The sequence below is a fragment of the Scophthalmus maximus genome, chromosome 22, assembly GCF_022379125.1.
Source record: "Scophthalmus maximus strain ysfricsl-2021 chromosome 22, ASM2237912v1, whole genome shotgun sequence".
NCBI lineage: Eukaryota > Metazoa > Chordata > Actinopteri > Pleuronectiformes > Scophthalmidae > Scophthalmus > Scophthalmus maximus.
Window position 1 is genome coordinate 10,147,111 of NC_061536.1, and position 18,754 is coordinate 10,165,864.

General features: G+C 42.5%; 2 protein-coding genes across 11 annotated transcripts in view; both read right to left on the reverse strand.

Annotated features, from left to right (window-relative positions):
- LOC118292087 (MAP7 domain-containing protein 1-like) overlaps positions 1-9,797 on the reverse strand; it is a 31,988-nt gene extending 22,191 nt beyond the window's left edge. Inside the window, exon 1 of one of the 9 annotated variants that reach the window (XM_035620761.2) lies at positions 9,085-9,797. In XM_035620761.2, the coding sequence (XP_035476654.2) occupies positions 9,085-9,151 (67 nt within the window). In that variant the 5' untranslated portion in view covers positions 9,152-9,797. The remainder of the gene's footprint in view (positions 1-9,084) is intronic. The other 8 variants (XM_035620760.2, XM_035620765.2, XM_035620762.2 and 5 more) reach the window with 8 other exon arrangements.
- A 961-nt stretch (positions 9,798-10,758) lies between these two features.
- On the reverse strand, positions 10,759-18,660 carry stpg1 (sperm-tail PG-rich repeat containing 1). Of its 2 annotated transcripts, none has more exons than XM_047330066.1 (8): positions 18,402-18,660; positions 18,194-18,312; positions 18,013-18,114; positions 17,025-17,204; positions 16,831-16,939; positions 16,571-16,739; positions 16,292-16,482; positions 10,759-14,764 (listed from the first exon to the last, which is right to left on the reverse strand). In XM_047330066.1, the coding sequence occupies exons 2-8, from the start codon at positions 18,284-18,286 to the stop codon at positions 14,691-14,693; spliced, it is 918 nt and encodes a 305-aa protein (XP_047186022.1). In that variant the 5' UTR covers positions 18,287-18,312; positions 18,402-18,660; the 3' UTR covers positions 10,759-14,690. The 2 variants fall into 2 exon arrangements, with proteins under 2 accessions (XP_047186022.1, XP_047186021.1); XM_047330065.1 differs by having other exon boundaries at positions 18,194-18,316.
- Positions 18,661-18,754: the final 94 nt, after the last annotated feature.

Sequence of the window (18,754 nt, forward strand, 5' to 3'; positions counted from 1 at the left end):
GGAGCAGTGTGTGTGTGTGTGTGTGTCTCTGTGATGAGTGGGACATGTTGGATCTGGGTCAGGCCAACCTCAGGAATCCCTGGCATCCACATTTCCCTCACACATCACAGCAAATGTTTGTCTTTTTGCATGTGTCTGCGTCCACTGCCTGCACCGAGGACTTACAGGCACGTGGGCGGACTCACCCCAAAAAGAGAAGCGATTAAACACTGTGTATGTGTGTGTGTTGTCAAAGCAACATGATAAAAATATCATTGTTGTGTTGTTACTTTTTTTTGGAGTTTTAATGTAAATAATAAACCAAGTTGCATTCGAATTTTGCAATATTACAACCATGTCAAGGAGCTCACGTGCCCTGGATGGACACCTCCACCTCCTCTTCCTCTGTGGATAGAACCCCCCCCCCCCCGGAAATGCTCACGGGAAACAAGCGTCCGGGGCCGCAGGGAAAGGCAGAGGAAGAACATTCCTGGGATTGAGAGCAACAAAAGCCAAAACGTGTGTGCGCATGTTTTCCCCTTAACAATGGTACTGTAAAGGAGGTTTTAAAGCATGTGCGCTACAAAAAAAAAGCCCTGATACAAGATGTCAACAACACAAAGTGCCACATAGGGGAAACTCCAGGCCTCGCAAACAAATGCCGCACGAACCTTTGAACCCCCAGTTTCTCCCGTCACGCCGTGAGAGGTCACCGGACCAACAGCTGTGTTTATGATGAGCAACAAAGCGGAGCTACTAATCACCGTCACAGAAGGAGCAATGGCGCCTGTCTTGTCACGAAAGGAGAGAAACCTTTATATTTTTTAAAGCTCGCTTTTAATTACAGACCTTTCGGTCTGCAGCCGTGATGGAGCACTAGAGTGAGTTTTTCTCCCGATCGTGCAACGGAGGCCAGAAGTGAACTGACCGTTCGCCGAGCGACGGCAATCTCATGCCAGTCAGAATTTTCCAATCTCACACGGCTCATTTGAGATGACTAATGGGGCAGATTCAGCGTTGCAAGTTTGAAACAACGTGCCTTCGATTTCACACTGAAGCACAAAGAAGCTGGTTTTCGGAACTCTTGATGAAAGTGAGCATCACGCAGACAAGTTTTAAGGTTTCCAGCTGAGGTGGGAGGTTTAATTTAAAAGTTTGTGACGGAAGTCTTGACTATAAAAATTCTAATATGGATTATGGATTCAACTTATATTTTGTGGGACGAAAAATGTGTTTTTGCACCTCTCAAAAGCCTGAAATCTAACCATCTTCTGCAAACGTTTATCCTGTGGCACTATTTCTTTACCAGAAAGTATTTACAATTCTTTACAGTGAGGTCTGAGGATTATCCAGAGTGACCACAACATTTTTTTCATTTGAAAGATGTAGAGTAGATGTTTCTTTTCTCATTATTCAATCCATCCCCTGCAAGTAAACACAGTTAAAAAATCAAGTAAATCAAGACACATTATGGGTTTTCAAGGCAGGAGCTAAAGCAGACTCAGCCAGAATGGGGAGGGTGAAGGAGACAGGATGTTACTCCTCTGCAAACCTCTGACGGATCTCCAGATGCTTCTAACCACAAAGAAGTGGGTTACCCAGTCACAAAGACATAAGACGGAGCCAAGCATGAATCATATATAGACGATCTATTATTCACACTTCCCTCTTCGTCCGCGCTCGAGGTTGCTGCTAAAAATGGGGTCGAAGGTTGTTCAGCGAGAAAAGGAAAAGGGAGAAGAGTTTTGAGACGTTTTTTAAAGCGCTGAGAGAATAGCTGAGGCGTGGTTTGTTGTGACTGAGGCCGCACTTAGGGAGTTTTACTTCCTCGGCCGTGATCTCATCCTCACGTCTCCACAACAGAGCCGGGCACATGATGTAAACACAGACACAAGTTAACACAAGGTATGTTTCTATTGAGGCTGTGGGCGACAGTATATATATATATATATATATATATATATATATATATATATATATATACACACACACACACACACACACACATATATATATATATATATATATATATATATACACACACACACACACACACACATACATATATATATATATATATATATATATTTATAAAGCTGCACCAGCCTCACTGAGGTTGTAGGTTGTAGGACACAACTGTTGAGCTGGTATTTTCATCTGTTGACATAGAGACGCAAGATATGAAAGTCCAGACAGATGCATGGCAACTGCTTTACGTATAGCTAAGAGGACAACAGAGGGGAAAGAGATAGATGTCGCACTAACACGTGTCTAAAGCGTGTCCGTAGCTACAACTGTACAGTCACATCAAGCGATTGCAGTTGCAGCTGCTCGTGTTTGGCCATAATTGAATTTGGTTGTTTGCATTAGGATCATTTCATGAAAGTCGAAACTCCGCTTCGAGCCAAACTCAGCCCCCGTGTGGCATCACTGAAAAACAGAAGGTATTTGCTAAATTAAAGAAGAGATTAGTCTCACAGAAACAAAAAGCAGAAACAGGAAGCAAACAGATCAATCTATGTCCTGTTTATCTCTCTCGCTGCAGAGCAGCAGCCTCCCTCGGAGATCTGACCGCCCGCTGCATCAAAGCCTGTGTAGAATCCAATACTGTCGTGTAATTTTCAGATAATCTAATAAAAGTACCGATAATGAAATAAAAGTCTCCACTTACCTCCATCAAAAATGCAATGAAACATGAAAATGTAAGAACTTCCCAATTATATGACAAAATGTCTTAACCAATAATGTCATAATCTCTTTACCAATAATGTAATAGATAGATAGATAGATAGATAATGTGTTAATGAATTGAAAACGCATTGTTTTTGGAAATAAGTCATTATTTCTAAAATAAGCAAAGGGGAGCTATAACATTATCAGGTGTCATTACATTTGTGATGGAGTTTTGTGGAGATTTATTATTACATTATTGATAGTTAATACATTATTGGGGCCCAAGCTGAGCTCTTGAGACGAGGCCAAGAAGACAGAGAGGACTGCCGCTCCTGATGTGTGACTCTAACAGAAGAACTTCACTTCTCCTTGAAAGTCTTTTTTTTGTGATGGAAACGTAGAGTCGACACACGTGCCCATGCACCACGGCTGCCTCGCCACTCTCTTGCCCTGGACTCATTAAGTAGGGCATAGCTGTGTCTGGCTGACTCATGTTGACCTGGCAGCGTGGCGAGGTGCGGTGGCCGACTAAGTTTAATCTCAGCCGAGGTCAAGTTTCAGAGACGTCAGTGCGGTCAGCCCGATCACAGCGGGTCAACACATGACACTGTGCAAGCTGATTAAAACGGTTAATTCGCTTCTTAATCACGATGAGAGCATAATCTCTGAACCCTCTGTTGACATATACTGGATTCGCACAGATATTGTGGATTGAAGCCAATATGATTGGCGAGCAGCTATTTTTTAAGTAAGGTGTCAACGTTCCCAATTCTAAAATGTGAAAATCTGCAGATTTTTTCTTAGTCCTCCATGATGACAAATTGATTAAGTCAGGGTTATGGACTGACAGTAAATCCTGGAATTTTGAATATTTTCATTGTTTACTGACCAAACAATTGCTTATTGTTATAACTTGTAAAAATGTCTGAATTGTGAGTATCAAGATACATAGCAGGCACAAAAACGGTTATTTTCAGTCAAATAACGCCGAAAAAATAAATGTGTATCTAAAAATCAGAAAGGTCATATCTTTCCTAACCTTAAAAATATATATTTTCCTCACCAGCCCTGCTCAAAGTGGTGAAAATTACAAAAAAAAACTCAGTAAAAGGTCTACAAAAATACTGTTATAAATATATTTCCCAGACAGGTTATTTCTCTTGAGTGTTATTATTCAGCATTATATATCTTCTAGTAATGAGAAAAACTATAATTTTACAGTTACATTTATGAATGTTTATGGTTTGTGGCACAATCTGACAATTTGAATGTCCTTTTTTTTGCATCTTGTGTCAACAGGGATGACTTAATCCAGTCTTGCATTTCATAAATGATAAATGCACTGTTTCATAAATGCACGCATGTGTCGGCGTTTGTTCAAAGCAGTGTCATACCAAGTAGAGGGCTTGACGAAAACCTGACTGGCACTTTTGCTGCACCCTGGTTTCATCTCGAGGATTATCTCGGGGGAATTAAAGGAGACAACTGTCTCAACGTGGGTAACGTTGGAAGCATACGTGGCACGGCGTCACTGCGAGGAGACGGCAGAGGTCATCGATCGACCGCTGCGGCAGAACTATTCGAGTGGAAGAAAACGTGCGGCTCGCCGCAAGACGAACGATCCTTACACAACCAAAAAGTGGGTATGTTTGTTCTTTTCTTTCTCTCCTTGAGCAGCATGTTTGTGAACAATGGATCGGATCTGTTTCCAGTCAAGATGGCGGATCGTTTTCATGCATTCTCAAGAGTTGTTGTCCCGTCTCTCATATGAAATTAGGAGGCGGTCATAACAGCCTGTCAGCAGCGAGCATCCGCCATCGTCTCTGCTCTAATGTTAGAGCCTGTGGGTCCTGTGACTGAGATGCGAGTGACACATCTTAGTGTGTGTGTGTGTGTGTGTGTGTGTGTGTGTGTGTGTGTGCGCGCACATGAACGCCATATGTAGCCACATCAGACCTGTTATCTCCACACACACACATAAGAGCGCGCGCACACACACGCACGCGCGCACGCACGCACGCACGCACGCAGCAAAGGGGGCTGCTGCATCTGTTGGTGATTCCCCTGAGGTTGTAGAAACCCATCAACAGAAACATCCAGGACATGTTGCAAGGCCACATGGGAAAAAAAAAAAGAGACGAGCGCAGGACCGGAGCCAAACAGACACGGCTGAGCGTCGGCAGGCACTTTTATCCGACGCGACTGTAAACTGCGACGTAATTGATAACCTTTGTCTGACGCATCTGCCCAAGTCATTAAATTGTATGTAAAAAGTGATGATAATGTCCTGCCCACGGAAAGAAATGTCCTTGCACATTCTCTATTGTTGAATCCGAAAAACTGAGCATATGTCTGCTTCCAGTTTTCCTCATCACTTCCCCCACATTAGCTCCAAAATAGTCACAGATGTGAAGAGAAGTGTGGGTGTTGCTGAAAACGCGTTATGACACTTCCCTTTATGACCAAACGCTGCCTCACACCGTTCCCTAACAGGATTACGCCGCGAACGAGATTATCAATATCAATGACTTCTCCCTTTTTTCTTTTCTTTTTTTTTTTTTTGAATGCTGGATACGAAGAGGAAACACGACTAATCTGCGGATAAGCTTCTTCTCAGGAAGCTACATCCTTCTCCTCCTCCTTTAGAACTCAGCGGCAGAATGTGGCATTTCCCCCGTTTTTCCTGTGCAAGCGGTCGGCGTCACGGTGGATTCACGGCATCTGGACACGGGGATCGCTGACGTGGAGGGGGGGAGAGCGCTGCGGTCTGCTCCGTCTCCTCGCGCTTTTTCTTCTTTTTCCCTCGTCTCCTTCTTCAAGAATCCCCACTCACACCACAACAACACGCCTCAACATCGCTTCAGCGTCCAGTTTCTCAGAGTCATTGTAGCCGGTCCCGTCCCCGCCCAGACGTCCCACCAGCGTGTAAAAGCATTCGAGTCCCCCCCCCCCCCCAGGCCACAAATGAGACACAGTTGGCAAAGCTGTGAGAACTTGAGCCCCGACTGGCTGCGGGAGATGAGAGGAGCTTTGTCGTCGGGGTTTTCCCTCATGAAACACAGTGGTAGAAACTCAAAGTAAGATGCAACGGTTAGTTGATTAATCACCTGAGCTTGATCAGGAGAAAACTAATCAGCAGCTATTTCGATAAATAATCTATTGCTCACTAAGCCCGTCAGTGGCACAAAGTAACTTAGTCCATTTACTCGAGAACTGAAAAGAATGGGCCCTCGCTTTCACAATGAGGTTATCAAAAGGCAGACCGTTATTGTGCCAAAAATCACGGCCGACGTTTTAAGATGAGAACCTTGTGACGGTTTTCCGATGGATATACACACATAATACTGAGGCTAAAACTGAAAGGCACCGAACAAAGTCGCCGACCTGAGCAGCTGATGATAGACGACACGGATATATTGCGAGGTCTAGTTCCAACTCACGATGTTCGGGTATTTCGGGTAGCTTTCACAATGCTAACAAGGAAGACACGCGTTCCATTGTCACACATGTCTCAACACTGTGTGACAGCATGAAGGCGGCTGACCAAAATTTCGTACGCTGTACGCTGCGTGACAAACAACAAAGCTAGAACTCAGTCCGACTCTGAAATGAGTTGCTCAAGTCCAACAATCCAGCGTTCTCATTCTAACCTCATTGTGTTTGACTGCTCCGATGACCTATTTAAAAGCAGAACACTACATTTGTGCTTCTATTATCAAGAATGCTTGGACAACTGTACAGTCCCAAGTGAAAAGGCTCTAAGGATGAGGACCAAAAAGAGGGTTCAGTGTTTGTGTTTTGTTGAATAATTGTTCAATAATCGCAGATCGCTGGAAAGGGTCTATTGTTGCAATCGTTTAAAATGCTCCAGCATCTCACATGTGAGTGTTTGCTGCTTTTTATATAACTATGAAGTGAATACCAGTGGGTTAGAAGCGATTTAAAGATGTTGTTTTGGGCTGTAAACACAAGTAAATGTTAAACTAATCGGCAGACTTATCACCAATGAAAATAATGATGCCTTTGCTGTCCGACAAGTCAATAATTCAGTTCTGTTTATAGGCTGCCAAGGTTACTTCTTCTTCTTCTCAGTTTAATTGTGGTGGATGACTAATGATGAGGGCGAATCAAAAGCCAGTGGGGGAAGGGGTTTCTAGGCCAAAATCTACATTTCTAGGCCGCATGGCCGGGACGCCAAAGTTGTGCCAAGAACATAACGTCAGCATGACTGTGGAAGCTCACGAGGCCAAGGGAAGTCCACGTCTCATAATTACTTCCACAGAGGAGCCTTCGAGTCCAAACTCTTCCCCCTGCCTCGAAACGTCAGTACGGTGGCGCCGCAGAAAAAAAACTAGGCGTTTTAATTCAAACTCCTGTAGAGGAACGTGTGGAGGTGTTGTGTCCGCAACACACAGAAAGTGGACTGTCTCAGGAAAAAGGAAGCCAGTGCCACTCCTATTGTGAGCCGGGGAACAGAGAGTCTTTGAACATGTCATGTCTTGGTCTGACTCCAGCACCGCAGGGAAGGAAGCCGCGAGCTCGCCTTTTCTGTGGCGCGGACAACAGAAGACACCGGCAGGCACAGAACGCGGCCTCTGATCGAGTGGCGTAATGTCAGTGGTTGACCGGCTTCAGGGGCCATGAGGGATGACAGGCGGGATGAGGTCAGTGTGTGTGTGTGTGTGTGTAAGTGGGTGGGAGGGGTGTTGCAGATTTGAACGGTCTACATGCATTAGAGACAAACCCAGAGGTCTGCCAACCGCTCAGACCTACATAAGTCAACTTTACACGGGAGTACGATCCCACCGCACAGCTCCAGTTGCCTTTACTTTCTGGATGAGACGCAGCTCTCTGAAAGGAGTCAGAGAGAAGGAATGTTTCTGTTTATCTAACGCCTCGGCCTTTTTTGGCGTCTAGCATTCCTGTCACATGTTGATCGACCCCGCTGCACGCCGGAGCTCTCTCCCCGGAAGAAGGCCTGCTGCGGACCAAAACATGCTTTGTTTCTGGGCTGGGGTCGCCGGTTGATGGGCTTGTCTGCTCCAGAAACAATGCGACCTTGTTGGCCATTTCAATGAACGCGCTGTTGACCAGGAATTCACAGACGAAGTCTCCCGGTGAAGCTGCATTTCTATCTCCAGAGGAGTTGACAACCATGACTGAACAACATAAACAGGAGGGTACCTCCCTACTGCAACCCGCTAAATCCTTAATTAAAGCCACCAAAACTCATAATTCAACCAGTGAAAATATTGATACTTTCTTGTCTTCACGTGATAGAAAAAGGAATATCTTTGGCCTCTTTATCGCTTCAGACCAATTCTGATATTTGTTCTATCGTAAACTCCAGAGATTTTTCTCCTCCAGAAGGCCAGGAAACATTTCATTCCTTCATGCGTATCGGTCTCTAGATTCCAGTTCCCAGTGTTCCAGTTGCTGTTCTTCTACATACAGACACCCACACGTGAAGGCAGCGAGCAAGCGAGCGTCATGGCAGCGTGGCAGAGATAAACGGCTGCTGCATACGTTTCTCCTTCCGTCCGATGCCCTCCACGTAGAGGAGAAACGAGGGGGAAGGGGCGTACAGTCACCTTCTACACCATTTACACACAGGTCAAAGGGAAGACGTCCAGTATATGATGGGAGGGGCATTGCATGAAGCTGATTTAAAAGGGGTCAGCATGAATTATAAAACAGCTGCGTGGGCCTTCCAAGAAAACTGCAATTTTTCATTTCCAGATCCAGGATTGTGGCATGTACCTTTTTTTTTTTTAGACATCACTTCAAAACGCATCCAGATGAGCAGCTAAAGGGGAAATGGGACTCACACAGAAAAAAAAATCAGGATTTCAATGAAATTAAAAAGATCTTCTCTGAGCCACTGGGGTGTGAGGAAGCATCAGTTGTGGGGGGTGTTGGAGAATTAAAGCTGCTGCTGCTGCTGCTGCAGTGCTCTTGAGCAACAACCTGAATCCCTACACACGCCAGAAGGAGATAAATGAAGTGGTTTTCTCCCTGCACTGAATGCGTGCGGCATTTTATCACTTGTGCACCAGGTCTGTCTACACAGTCTGTGGGCCTTTTTATTATTATTATTTTTTATTTTGTTTTTTTTGCCACCCTGCACGCGCACCACTGACGCGTTTGGTAAATGGAGACCACAGAGCTCCAGGGCAGCACTGCCAGGACCTCTCCCCTGCTGGCCAGGAGGGATGCGCACGCTAGAGACGCACAGTGGCCTGGTGGCGGGTGGATGTGGAGGAATCACCGTGCACGGACGCACATCCTGTTTCCCTCGCGTCGGATGCGAGGGGGGGGGAATCAGCTGCTCGGGCAAAATACATGAATTCATCACATTCAGAGTCCTCCACCAGCAGCATCCCACTCACTCATGATGGGTCCTGTCATTCTTATACCTGCCGAGATACTCACATGTGTTTGTCAGCGTCAGCTTCGCCTCGAAATTATTCCCGAGCTCCGTATAATCCATCGTGTCCATTCAGGCGGATCGCAGTCGCTTCCCAGTCGCTGTCATTCCTCAGAGTCGCGCAGGCACAGGAGATGAAACTCCCGGTACAGATCGTGCCAACACGCCCTTTGTAAAAAAATCCAACCGGAATAGAAGGAGAGAGAAGGGTGGGGGGGGGGGGAAAATGACGTGGAAACAAAACGGGATCCGACAGGGGAAAAAAAAAAGCTGCGGGGGGAATGTCTACAATGTTTAATGAAAGTAATCTGGTGTCAGTGTCTTGGTCAAAAAGAGAAAGGAAAAATCGGGGACTCGGAGCAAATCCCGTCGGTCCACAGGTCTTGAGTGGAAAATGTACAGTGTGAGAATAAAAAAGCCCCCGCGAGTCGTGTCAGCGAAGTCAAGTCACAGAGAAGAGGTACACACGCTTCCGGTTAGATTCTAAAGAATAAAATGGTCGATTGTTTCCCCCTGATACTGCGATGCATGATACTGTTGAGCTACAGCTTTTGTCATAAACACATCAACCCCACGACGACTTGGTGCAGTTGGTCAGCAGGTCTCTGTTTGATTTAAACCATAAGCTATAATGATATTAGACATAAATATGGCTGAATAAATGTGTTGGGATTTAGCTTGAGCCAATTCTGCAAGTAACAAATAACATAGAAACAATGATGTAATAACAGATCATAAACAACTATTCTTATAGAATAGTACTATAGAGAATTTTCAAAGTAAAAATGTTATCTTATTTTATAGTAATTTATTGATATTTTCATGCTTAGGCACATTTTATTGAAACTCAAATTGAAATTGATTTGAAATTATCATTCATACTGTAAAATGTATTTATTACATTTTCATGGTACCTTGTCAATGTCAATATATATACAAACAGATCTCCTTTTTTTAAAACTGGATTTATTCTGAAGGCAAGCTTGATCTACTTCCGGTTGTATTCTCTTTTACGTGACGCCGCCAACGCAGCGAAGAAACGCATGCCGGACAACTGGACTAAACCAACTTTTTTCCAAGGGAAGAAACACATTCAACCAGTAAAGAAATAGTTATATCAACCAATCGAAACGTATTGAAAACGTCAACAGTCATATTCACTATTCGAAGTCAGACTTTTGTCACTGGTTGTGACGGATCAGAGGTGTCTGTTCACCTCTTCACGCTCGGACCCCGTGGATGGTTTGATCCATCAGATGACTCCCAGCAGCTGAACATGACCCTGCTGCCTGGACTGAGGGGAGCAGTCATACCGGGGTACAAAACCACTGTCTGTGTAATTACAGGAGGTGGGAACCGGCCAATTAAAGGCTTGGAACAGGTTTTTATTACTTTATGATAAGGTATCCAGCTGTGGTGGAAAGTAACTGAGTACATTCACTCAAGAGTGTAAGTTCACATTTTAGGTACTAGAGTATTTCCATAACATACCAATTTATAATTTGACTACATTTTAAAGGGAAATATTTAGATTTTATTGCTCTACTATAATTACTTAACAAATTAAAATGTTTGCATAAAAACATATAAAGGTCTTATTATATATAATGCTTGAAAAACTAAAGTAAGCAATAAGTACAGCTGAAAGGACACGGTTAATCATTTAGATGACGATATGATGATCATTAAAAAGTAATTTTTAATGCCTCTCACGAAGATGACATTTGTTGGAAAAATACAATGTAATTTTATAAATAGGCTTTGATTATCACAGGAAAATCTCTCAGGAATATCACTGGAATTCAAATAAGAGGAAAAAAAACCCACAAACAGTCAACCAATGAATGGAAAGAATTATTCTATGGTTACACTGTAGAAAATGTTGCACACTATATTCTTTAGCCACATTTGTCATGTATAAAAAGTGAGGGGACAGTATCTGCCTGTGTGCTGCTCAGAGAATAGGTGATGACAAGCTGATTAACAATTGATACAACGAAACTTCTTGTCACTGCAGGAGACAGAAGTGGTCTAGGGGGTCTACTGATAACAAGTGAAGCAGGAGGATGACAAGAAAACAAAAAGTGAAATAATCCCTTACCCAGAAATGCATATGGCACGTGACTGTATTAAACAGTTTGATTGTGGTAATAAGATCACGATAATATTACTTGACAACTTGAGAACACTTGACAATGAATGGATGATTTGGATATAGTCAAAACACTTTTTTGCAATTACATTGAACTAATGTTGAATATGAAATCTTCCCTCGTACTAGAAGACATAGGGGGGAAAGTGGCTTCAGCTGTGCTGTGCAGGAGTGTCATTCATTTTTTAAAAGAGGCCTTATAAATAGTCTGACCAGAAGCACACCCATCATGATTTTTTTTTCTTTGCTTCTTGGTCATTTAGATTAAAAATTCAAATGAATTATAGATGAGGTCATTATCATTTTATTTCTTGAATTTGCAGGACTTGTTAAAAAATTAATGATCATTCATTTAATTCTCATTTTAGGCTGCTTCTCCTTTTTTTAGCAGAGTAGATAATATAGCATGATGTCAATGCTAAAGGGCCAAGTGTATATGCAAAGTGTGAGCAGAGAGATAAAATATGCATGGCCCACTTAGCCTGGTGAAGACACAGAGGGGAATCATAGACCTCAGGACTCCACCAAGATTCAGATTTTTACATCTTCACTTTCAGGACAAGCAAAGCCCAGCTCTCTCTCATAAATGAATCTTTATAAAACTTGAGCAGACGTATGACAAAGCAGACGAAGAGGCTAAAGATAGACGCTGCGGAAACACTGCCAACCGGTCCGCTGGTCGCCTCGCAACGCACGAAAAGGAGAGAGCAGCAGCTCCATCAGGGCTAATGGATTGATCTAAACGAAACCAGAGTCTCTGTTAAAAATGATTCGCTCACGCAGTAATGGGATTTGGAAATGCAAGGGGCAGGAAATGCAGTACAGTGGTAGATAGGGGAAAGGCCAGGAGCGTTCAATAAACCGTACATATCGTGTTCATCTGCATCGCAACCTACCAGAATAGACAAATCTGATATGGGGCAGTTTAATAAGCACGCACTGTAAATCTGTGTTTGTTTTTCTTGTAAATGTTGCAACTCCAGATCATGTGTTATTAAAAAAAAACTGAGATGGGGGGGTGGGGTGTATTTTCAAGGCTATAACCTCGAAATTGAAATCAACGATGAGCATCTTGATCAGTGAACGGACTCTTTGTTTCACTGCTGATGGTTTTCAGGCACAGATGCCAGTGAAATGATAAACTGACAACAGCTAAAGTTCAACTAGATTCCAAACGGATTGAGCTGCACAGACTAAACTACCCAAACGTTCTTTTATTTTTTCATTATACGTTCATGTTCTGATCGTCAAGGATTCCAATAAGAACACCATGTGTCTTTAAGCGACTCTCGACATTGCAGCAGAACAAATTCAGCCTGTGAAGCCACTGATGTTATTGCCAAGCATCAGGCATAAGCTCACGTCGACGTGATTAGCACTTGACTCTAATGTGGGCGGGCATCGCTTCAGCAAGCCAAACGAGTTTCATCGGAACCTCTCAGGCCGATAACGGTGTAATTTAGAACCAAATTGAACCCGGTATACCTGGCTAGAGCACTCAAACGCATGAATAGGGATGATGAGCAATGCTGTAGCCCTGAACAAAGAGCCTTCAATGAGACTTCCTTCGAGAGCGTGCATGCCCATACTCGCCTGCACCTTACTGAGAATTGGGGAGCTGCAGAGAGCCTCCCATAAACCCACAGAGGCACGCAGTTAATTGCCCCTCCTACACACTACCACAAAAGCACTACAAAAAAAAAAAAACCTTCTCTAACCCAAAAAGCCTGCAGTTGCAGTTAAAACGTTCGTCTGGATCCTCCCTGTACGTTTGACCAGGGGGGAGAGCACATTTCTGTCTGAGTTAGAAAAAACGCTCTTTCATTGTAAAAAAAAAAAAACAGTACACAAAGGTTTTGGTTTTACAGGGCGCGCACACACATATTTGGAGAGAACACGGCTGAAGTCAGAGTCTGAATATAACTACAGCTGCTACAGTGTAGGAGTCAGGCATGTCTGCAGTTGTTGCGGTAATCGAGAGCAGAGCAGAGCAGAGGAAAAAAAAAATCTCCACCTGATTTTCTTGTGAGCAGATGACACTGATGATCGCATCCTCGGTCTTCGCAGTTGGAGATAAGCATGAGGCATAAGTTACACCTCTTTGGCAGCGTGGTGTTGTTTTCGCTTAGTTACTTCCAGTGAGCTGACATGTTTGTCTGAAACGAATTTCCATGATAGCAGCTGCAAACGCCGTGTCAGTGTTTTGTATCGGCTTAAATTTCTCATCTGGCAGAATTTCAACGTGCTGGGAAATTTGCCTATTCGCTTTCAGGCAGAGTCGGAAATATCAGGCAGAGTCGGAAATTTGCCTATTCGCTTTCAGGCAGAGTCGGATATATTTGTCATATCTGTATGGAAAATATGAAACTACAGCTAGCAGGCTGTTTGCATAGTTTAACACATGGGGGTGGAAGCAACTAGCCTGCCTTTGTCCAAAGGTCAAAAATCTGCTTACCAGTACCTCGAGATGGTGGTGAAATTATTTGCAAATTCTTGTGTACTTACATTATCATTCATTTGGAGTCGGAGTTTGTTGTGTTTCTGGCCACCTTGTGGATGTAAGTAGAATATTTCCTCTCATTTTGCTCTGTTTTTGGTCTCTACCAAAGACTGTATATAAAGATGGATGTTGTACAAGAACTAAGGGTCAAAATATTCCGGATACGGATGTTGCCATCTTACACTGGTGATGTCATTTGGAGCCATGGAGTCTGCCCAGAATTGATCTTTGAGTGCCTATATACATACTAAATCAGATTCGGGTCTCATCACTACGAGAGACCCCATTCACAGAGTCAGATTGTTTTCTAAGTTGTAATGTGATGCGTTCTTATTATGAAAATACCTATTATGTTACTCTATCAATATTCTCATCTTACCCTTTGCCAGAGAGCGAACAGGCATGATGTTGCCTTGATGACTATAAAAGTGCTACAGCCTCTGATCCAACAGTATGAGATCTGACAAAGGGAGTGGCCGTTGTGTCCATTTGTCTTTGGGGTTAAACACCAGCGCTGCCTCATACCCGGTCAGTCACATTGTTCACATAGAGAGACACACTCCACCCCTCTGCCTGCCCTGCGGCAGTTGGCACAGTGTTGTCATCTCAAGCTGTCAGCTGTTACCGTGGCGCACCAGTGACTGGGCCGGCAGCTGCTGGCGGACTGCAGCAACACATACTGCTATATCAACCCCAGAGTAGAGCATCGGAAACTGGGGTGAGGATAAAAGACGTGGCTTTTCCAAGTGTTCTGACATTTCCCCTTACATCACCATTTAAGATAAATAGTGACTACGATCTTCCCCTCACTGGCCTATACTTAGGCACTTTGGAAAATATCCTACCCATGTACATTTAAACACTAAAAATATCTCAAGTTAAAAACATTTTGATCAGGATAATCAGTTTGTGTGTGTGAAGAATTCATAGCTTTTGCCGTGCAGTTTTCCCTGAAGGCTTCATACGGGGATCCAGACTCTGGAATCATTGTAAAAGAAGGACTGCTTTGACAAAACCTGTGGATCATAGAAACCTGAAAAGAGAAAGTCCAGCAACTGTTACAATATGCAACCAAACGATCTACCGCCAGTCACTCAAACTATGAATATACAGTATGTTTGTAAAAGCTAAGGTTATGGACATTTCTCTCCTCCAACTACAGAGCCTACTGTCTTAGACAAATTGATAACATGACCTACTGCTACCAAAAAATTAATCATGCACGAATGACGCCATCTCTAATTTTGCCTGAAACTTTCAGGATCAGGAGGAACTTTATGTAATAGGACAGCTACCAGTTGCAGGGGAGTTACTCTTTGCTCTCGCTTCGGGCAAAGATAGACAGATTTAAATGTTCAACATGGGAGAGTCTGATCTCAAAAGTCAGAGGCATCCGACATTTAAATGTGTCACAGCTTTTGTGTAAAACGAGAATTTACCTATTCAGCTTCAGGGCAAAAAACAAAAGTGTTTGTGCTACTTTTTATAATCTGCCTCTCAATATCAATAACTGTCTTCAAATGTGGATGTGGATTCACATTTTCTTTTTCAGGGTTTACCACCGCTGATTAAAAGTTGAGAAACCTCTGACGTGAATCATTTTACTTTTAAGATCGGTGGTTGTACACGGGGGGAATTAAGGTTGGGCGTGAAAAAAAATCATGTTACGACATGGAATAGAAACGAATCAGTCAACTGATCAATGAAATTAGTGGAGGCATGTGATGTGACTGATGGCAAAAAGGTGGGCTTAGAAGAACACCATCATAATGCCAAAATTTATATGGAAGAGCAATTCAAAAACTCTCACTCAAAAAAGCTTTACTTTAAGTCAGAGCAAACTAATCTTTCAGACTTTTGTGGTGTCAATGGTCAAAAGTACACAACCAAACTTTCTTGTTATGTATTTTCTTGCACAGCCATAAAAACATGCAAACACTAGTTACTTCTTAGCATGATAGCTAATTCAACTCATAATGAGCTATTGATGACGATATATATTGAAATGGGACCTATGCGGTTAAATGGAGAAATTCTAGGCAGATTCCAGGAGTTAATTTATGATGAACGGTTTGTCATTAAATTTTTATGTGCACCTACTTTTCCTTACACCGCCTCCTTTACATACAATTAAGTCAGCGATTTTTCAACCATCTCCCCTCATTCAACTCAAACCGCTCCAGTTGGGATCATGCAGATTTATCGCAAAATCTATTCTAAGGCCAAATTATTTATGTAAAGATGTTCAAATTAGCACGTGACTGCAACGTAGTAATTTGGTATGTGGTCGCCCCACACTTCTGAGGTCACCACTCTGTAACTGTGAATGAAATGATGAGCCTAGAAAGAAACCTCTTTGATTTTAGTTTGGACGTACAGTAGACTAAAAGATGTTGTTTAAAGTTCGCTGTGTTTCATGGAGCCCCAAGGTTTTCTGTATCCTGACATGACATCGCCTGTATTTGTGTAGTTACGCACAGAGATAAGAAAATTACCAACCAACAATCAAAGTATCCTGTAAAATGCCAATATTAAATTAGTTTGTTTTCAGAGGCATTACCTGGACCGGGCCTCATATCGGACTGTGAGTTTCGGGGTAATCTTTCAGTTCTGGATGCAAATGCAGCAGTGGGCATGGGATGCTTGGATGTGCCATTACAATTCCCTATGTCGTACTGCCCCGGGCCCGGCAAGGGTGGATCCTTAGGAACAATCAGAGGAGGCTCTGATATTGCCAGGTAGCAACCCCTCCTTGAAACACAGTTAACAGAATGAATATTTTTAGACTATACAAAAAGAAATAACTATACAGAGCCATGAATATTGGGTGTTTACTCACGGTAGGATGGTTTTCTTCACTGGTCTAGGGGCCTGATGGGGACTGTAGGCTCCTGGGCCCGGCCCATGGTCGTCCACTAGAGCAGGGATTCTCTTTGTTTTTGATTTGAAAGGGGACAAAACCGCCTTGGAGTTGTGCTGGATTAGGTGGTTGTTCACCTCATAGTGGCCTACAACAAATTCATACTCTACTATTAGAACTCAAAGGATAAAGAGAGAGTTATAAAGTCTGATTATTCGTGGACAGAGTGAGGTAATTACACGGTGATGGCACGTTTTTGTTTGGACAGAAAGAGTCGCGTCCAGTTTTTGAGAGGAAAGCTGCGGTACCAGCCACGGAGGAGATTCTCTCTCTACTGCCACAACTGACCTGAAAGAGGAAACGCAAAGACGAACATCAACTACAGTCTACACAACACAGTCAGTGGCATAACAATAATAGGTAACATACATACATTATATTGATTTGGCGCTGGAGTTTTATGCTTGGGACCATCCAGCGGCACAGCCACAGGCAGCCTGAACACCCTGGACACTCCACTGTTGAAGTCATACTTGTTTATAAAGGAGCTCCGTATATTGTATACATTTGGTCCTGGGATGGATCTCTGTGGGTTACTGTAACCCCTGGGAGCCTAGTGGAGAGGATATGATATGATACATACAATACGTTTTTTTTTTTTTTAACATAATAATTAAAAGGTTATATCTCAAGTATCAAATAAAACAAATCAATTCAAAACCAAAAAAATGTCATTGATTTTTATCTGATTTGAATTTTCACTGATAAATATTTCTTCTTTACTGTCTTTTTTCACTTTCAGCTTCTTGGGAGATTCTTTTCAATAATTTCAATATAATTTAGCACATATGTTGAGTATAAATAATTGGCTGGTTCCAGTATTTTTGGATATCTATCAATAAATTGCTGGAAGTGTGGGGAAACATAATTAAGGGTTAAATTTACAGAAGCGCACAGAAAATATGAATAATTAAATGATGAATATTTTAAATAAAATAATACGGCTTTTTCATTAAATTTTAATTTTACATGACTTGACATGTCACAGTCTATATATACAGTCTATGGCCACAGTAAGAAAGGCTGAGGTGTGAATAATAACAAATGAATGCTGGTTGAATTTTCCTATTTCTGTTTCAATGTATTTTTCTGTATTTCCTGGTTTTGTGCTAGTTCATCGCAACTATGTCATGGCTTAGTGAAACGGGTTAAGAAAACAATGCAATTCTTAAAGTTGTTGGCAGCACATGCGGTTTTCCTCTAAATGCAAGTCAATGTCTGCTGTGAAATAGACCCTTTTAAAGACATTTGAACACTATTCTATGTCAGAAGAAGAGTTTCAGGTACATAAATTGTGATCTCAGTATCCCTGTGACGTATACGGCCTGAAATCAGTGCAAATGAGCAGGAGACCTTCTGACCTTGGATGCAACAAAGCCTGTGGTGCCTTTCTTTGAGAAGGAAGGGCTTTCAACTTCAGCACTGGAAATACAGCCATAGCTGCCTGGTCCCGGATTGTCATTCTGAAACAAACACACATCACTGTGTTGAGTTTTCTTTCAATTGCTTATTAATAGTTTATGTATGATTTAAATGTCCTACCAAACAGACTTGTGAAGGGAATCTCTTGGCTTGAGATGAAAACCCCTTCTTTTCTCGGGTTTTTATCACCACTCTTTGGTATGCCGTTGTCATGGAGGATGATGAAAGTAGGTGGAATTCTATCTGATATAAGATGAAAATAATTATTCTGCGACTTTATTATTTTTGTTTAGCTTCAAATAAAATTCACCTTTCAATGTTGACTCACAGTTATGAAGTCCTTGGTACAGGTTGCCCTCGATACGATTAAATAACGCCAAGAAAGTTGCTGAAGGAGTCAGTAAATCTGAAGCCATTGAAAAACTCACAGCAGGTCTTGTTGCCATGGCGAAGGAAATACAGAGCGATGCGACGTTGTGTTGCCAGATCGGACATAAGCTACTTTTTACTAAAAAAATCGCACATGAACACACGGAAGTGATAAATCCATTTTTAGATTCCACCGCGATTCCATAGCGAACAGGAATGGTTCATAACTCATTCGGCATATTCAATTTTACAAATTATGAGTGAATTATAAGTATACAAATATAATAATGAGCCAAAAAGGATGGGCTCGTT

What these genes read in the sequence shown, in the direction of transcription:
- stpg1 (XM_047330066.1), bottom strand. Translation starts at nt 18,286, where the DNA reads ATGACAACGGCATACCAAAGAGTGGTGATAAAAACCCGAGAAAAGAAG. An exon ending in GTGAAGAAAACCATCCTACC is followed by an intron (nt 16,483 to 16,570) that starts GTGAGTAAACAC and finishes CTGTGTTTCAAG; the next exon opens with GAGGGGTTGCTACCTGGCAA. An exon ending in CGATATGAGGCCCGGTCCAG is followed by an intron (nt 14,765 to 16,291) that starts GTAATGCCTCTG and finishes TTCTCTTTTCAG; the next exon opens with GTTTCTATGATCCACAGGTT.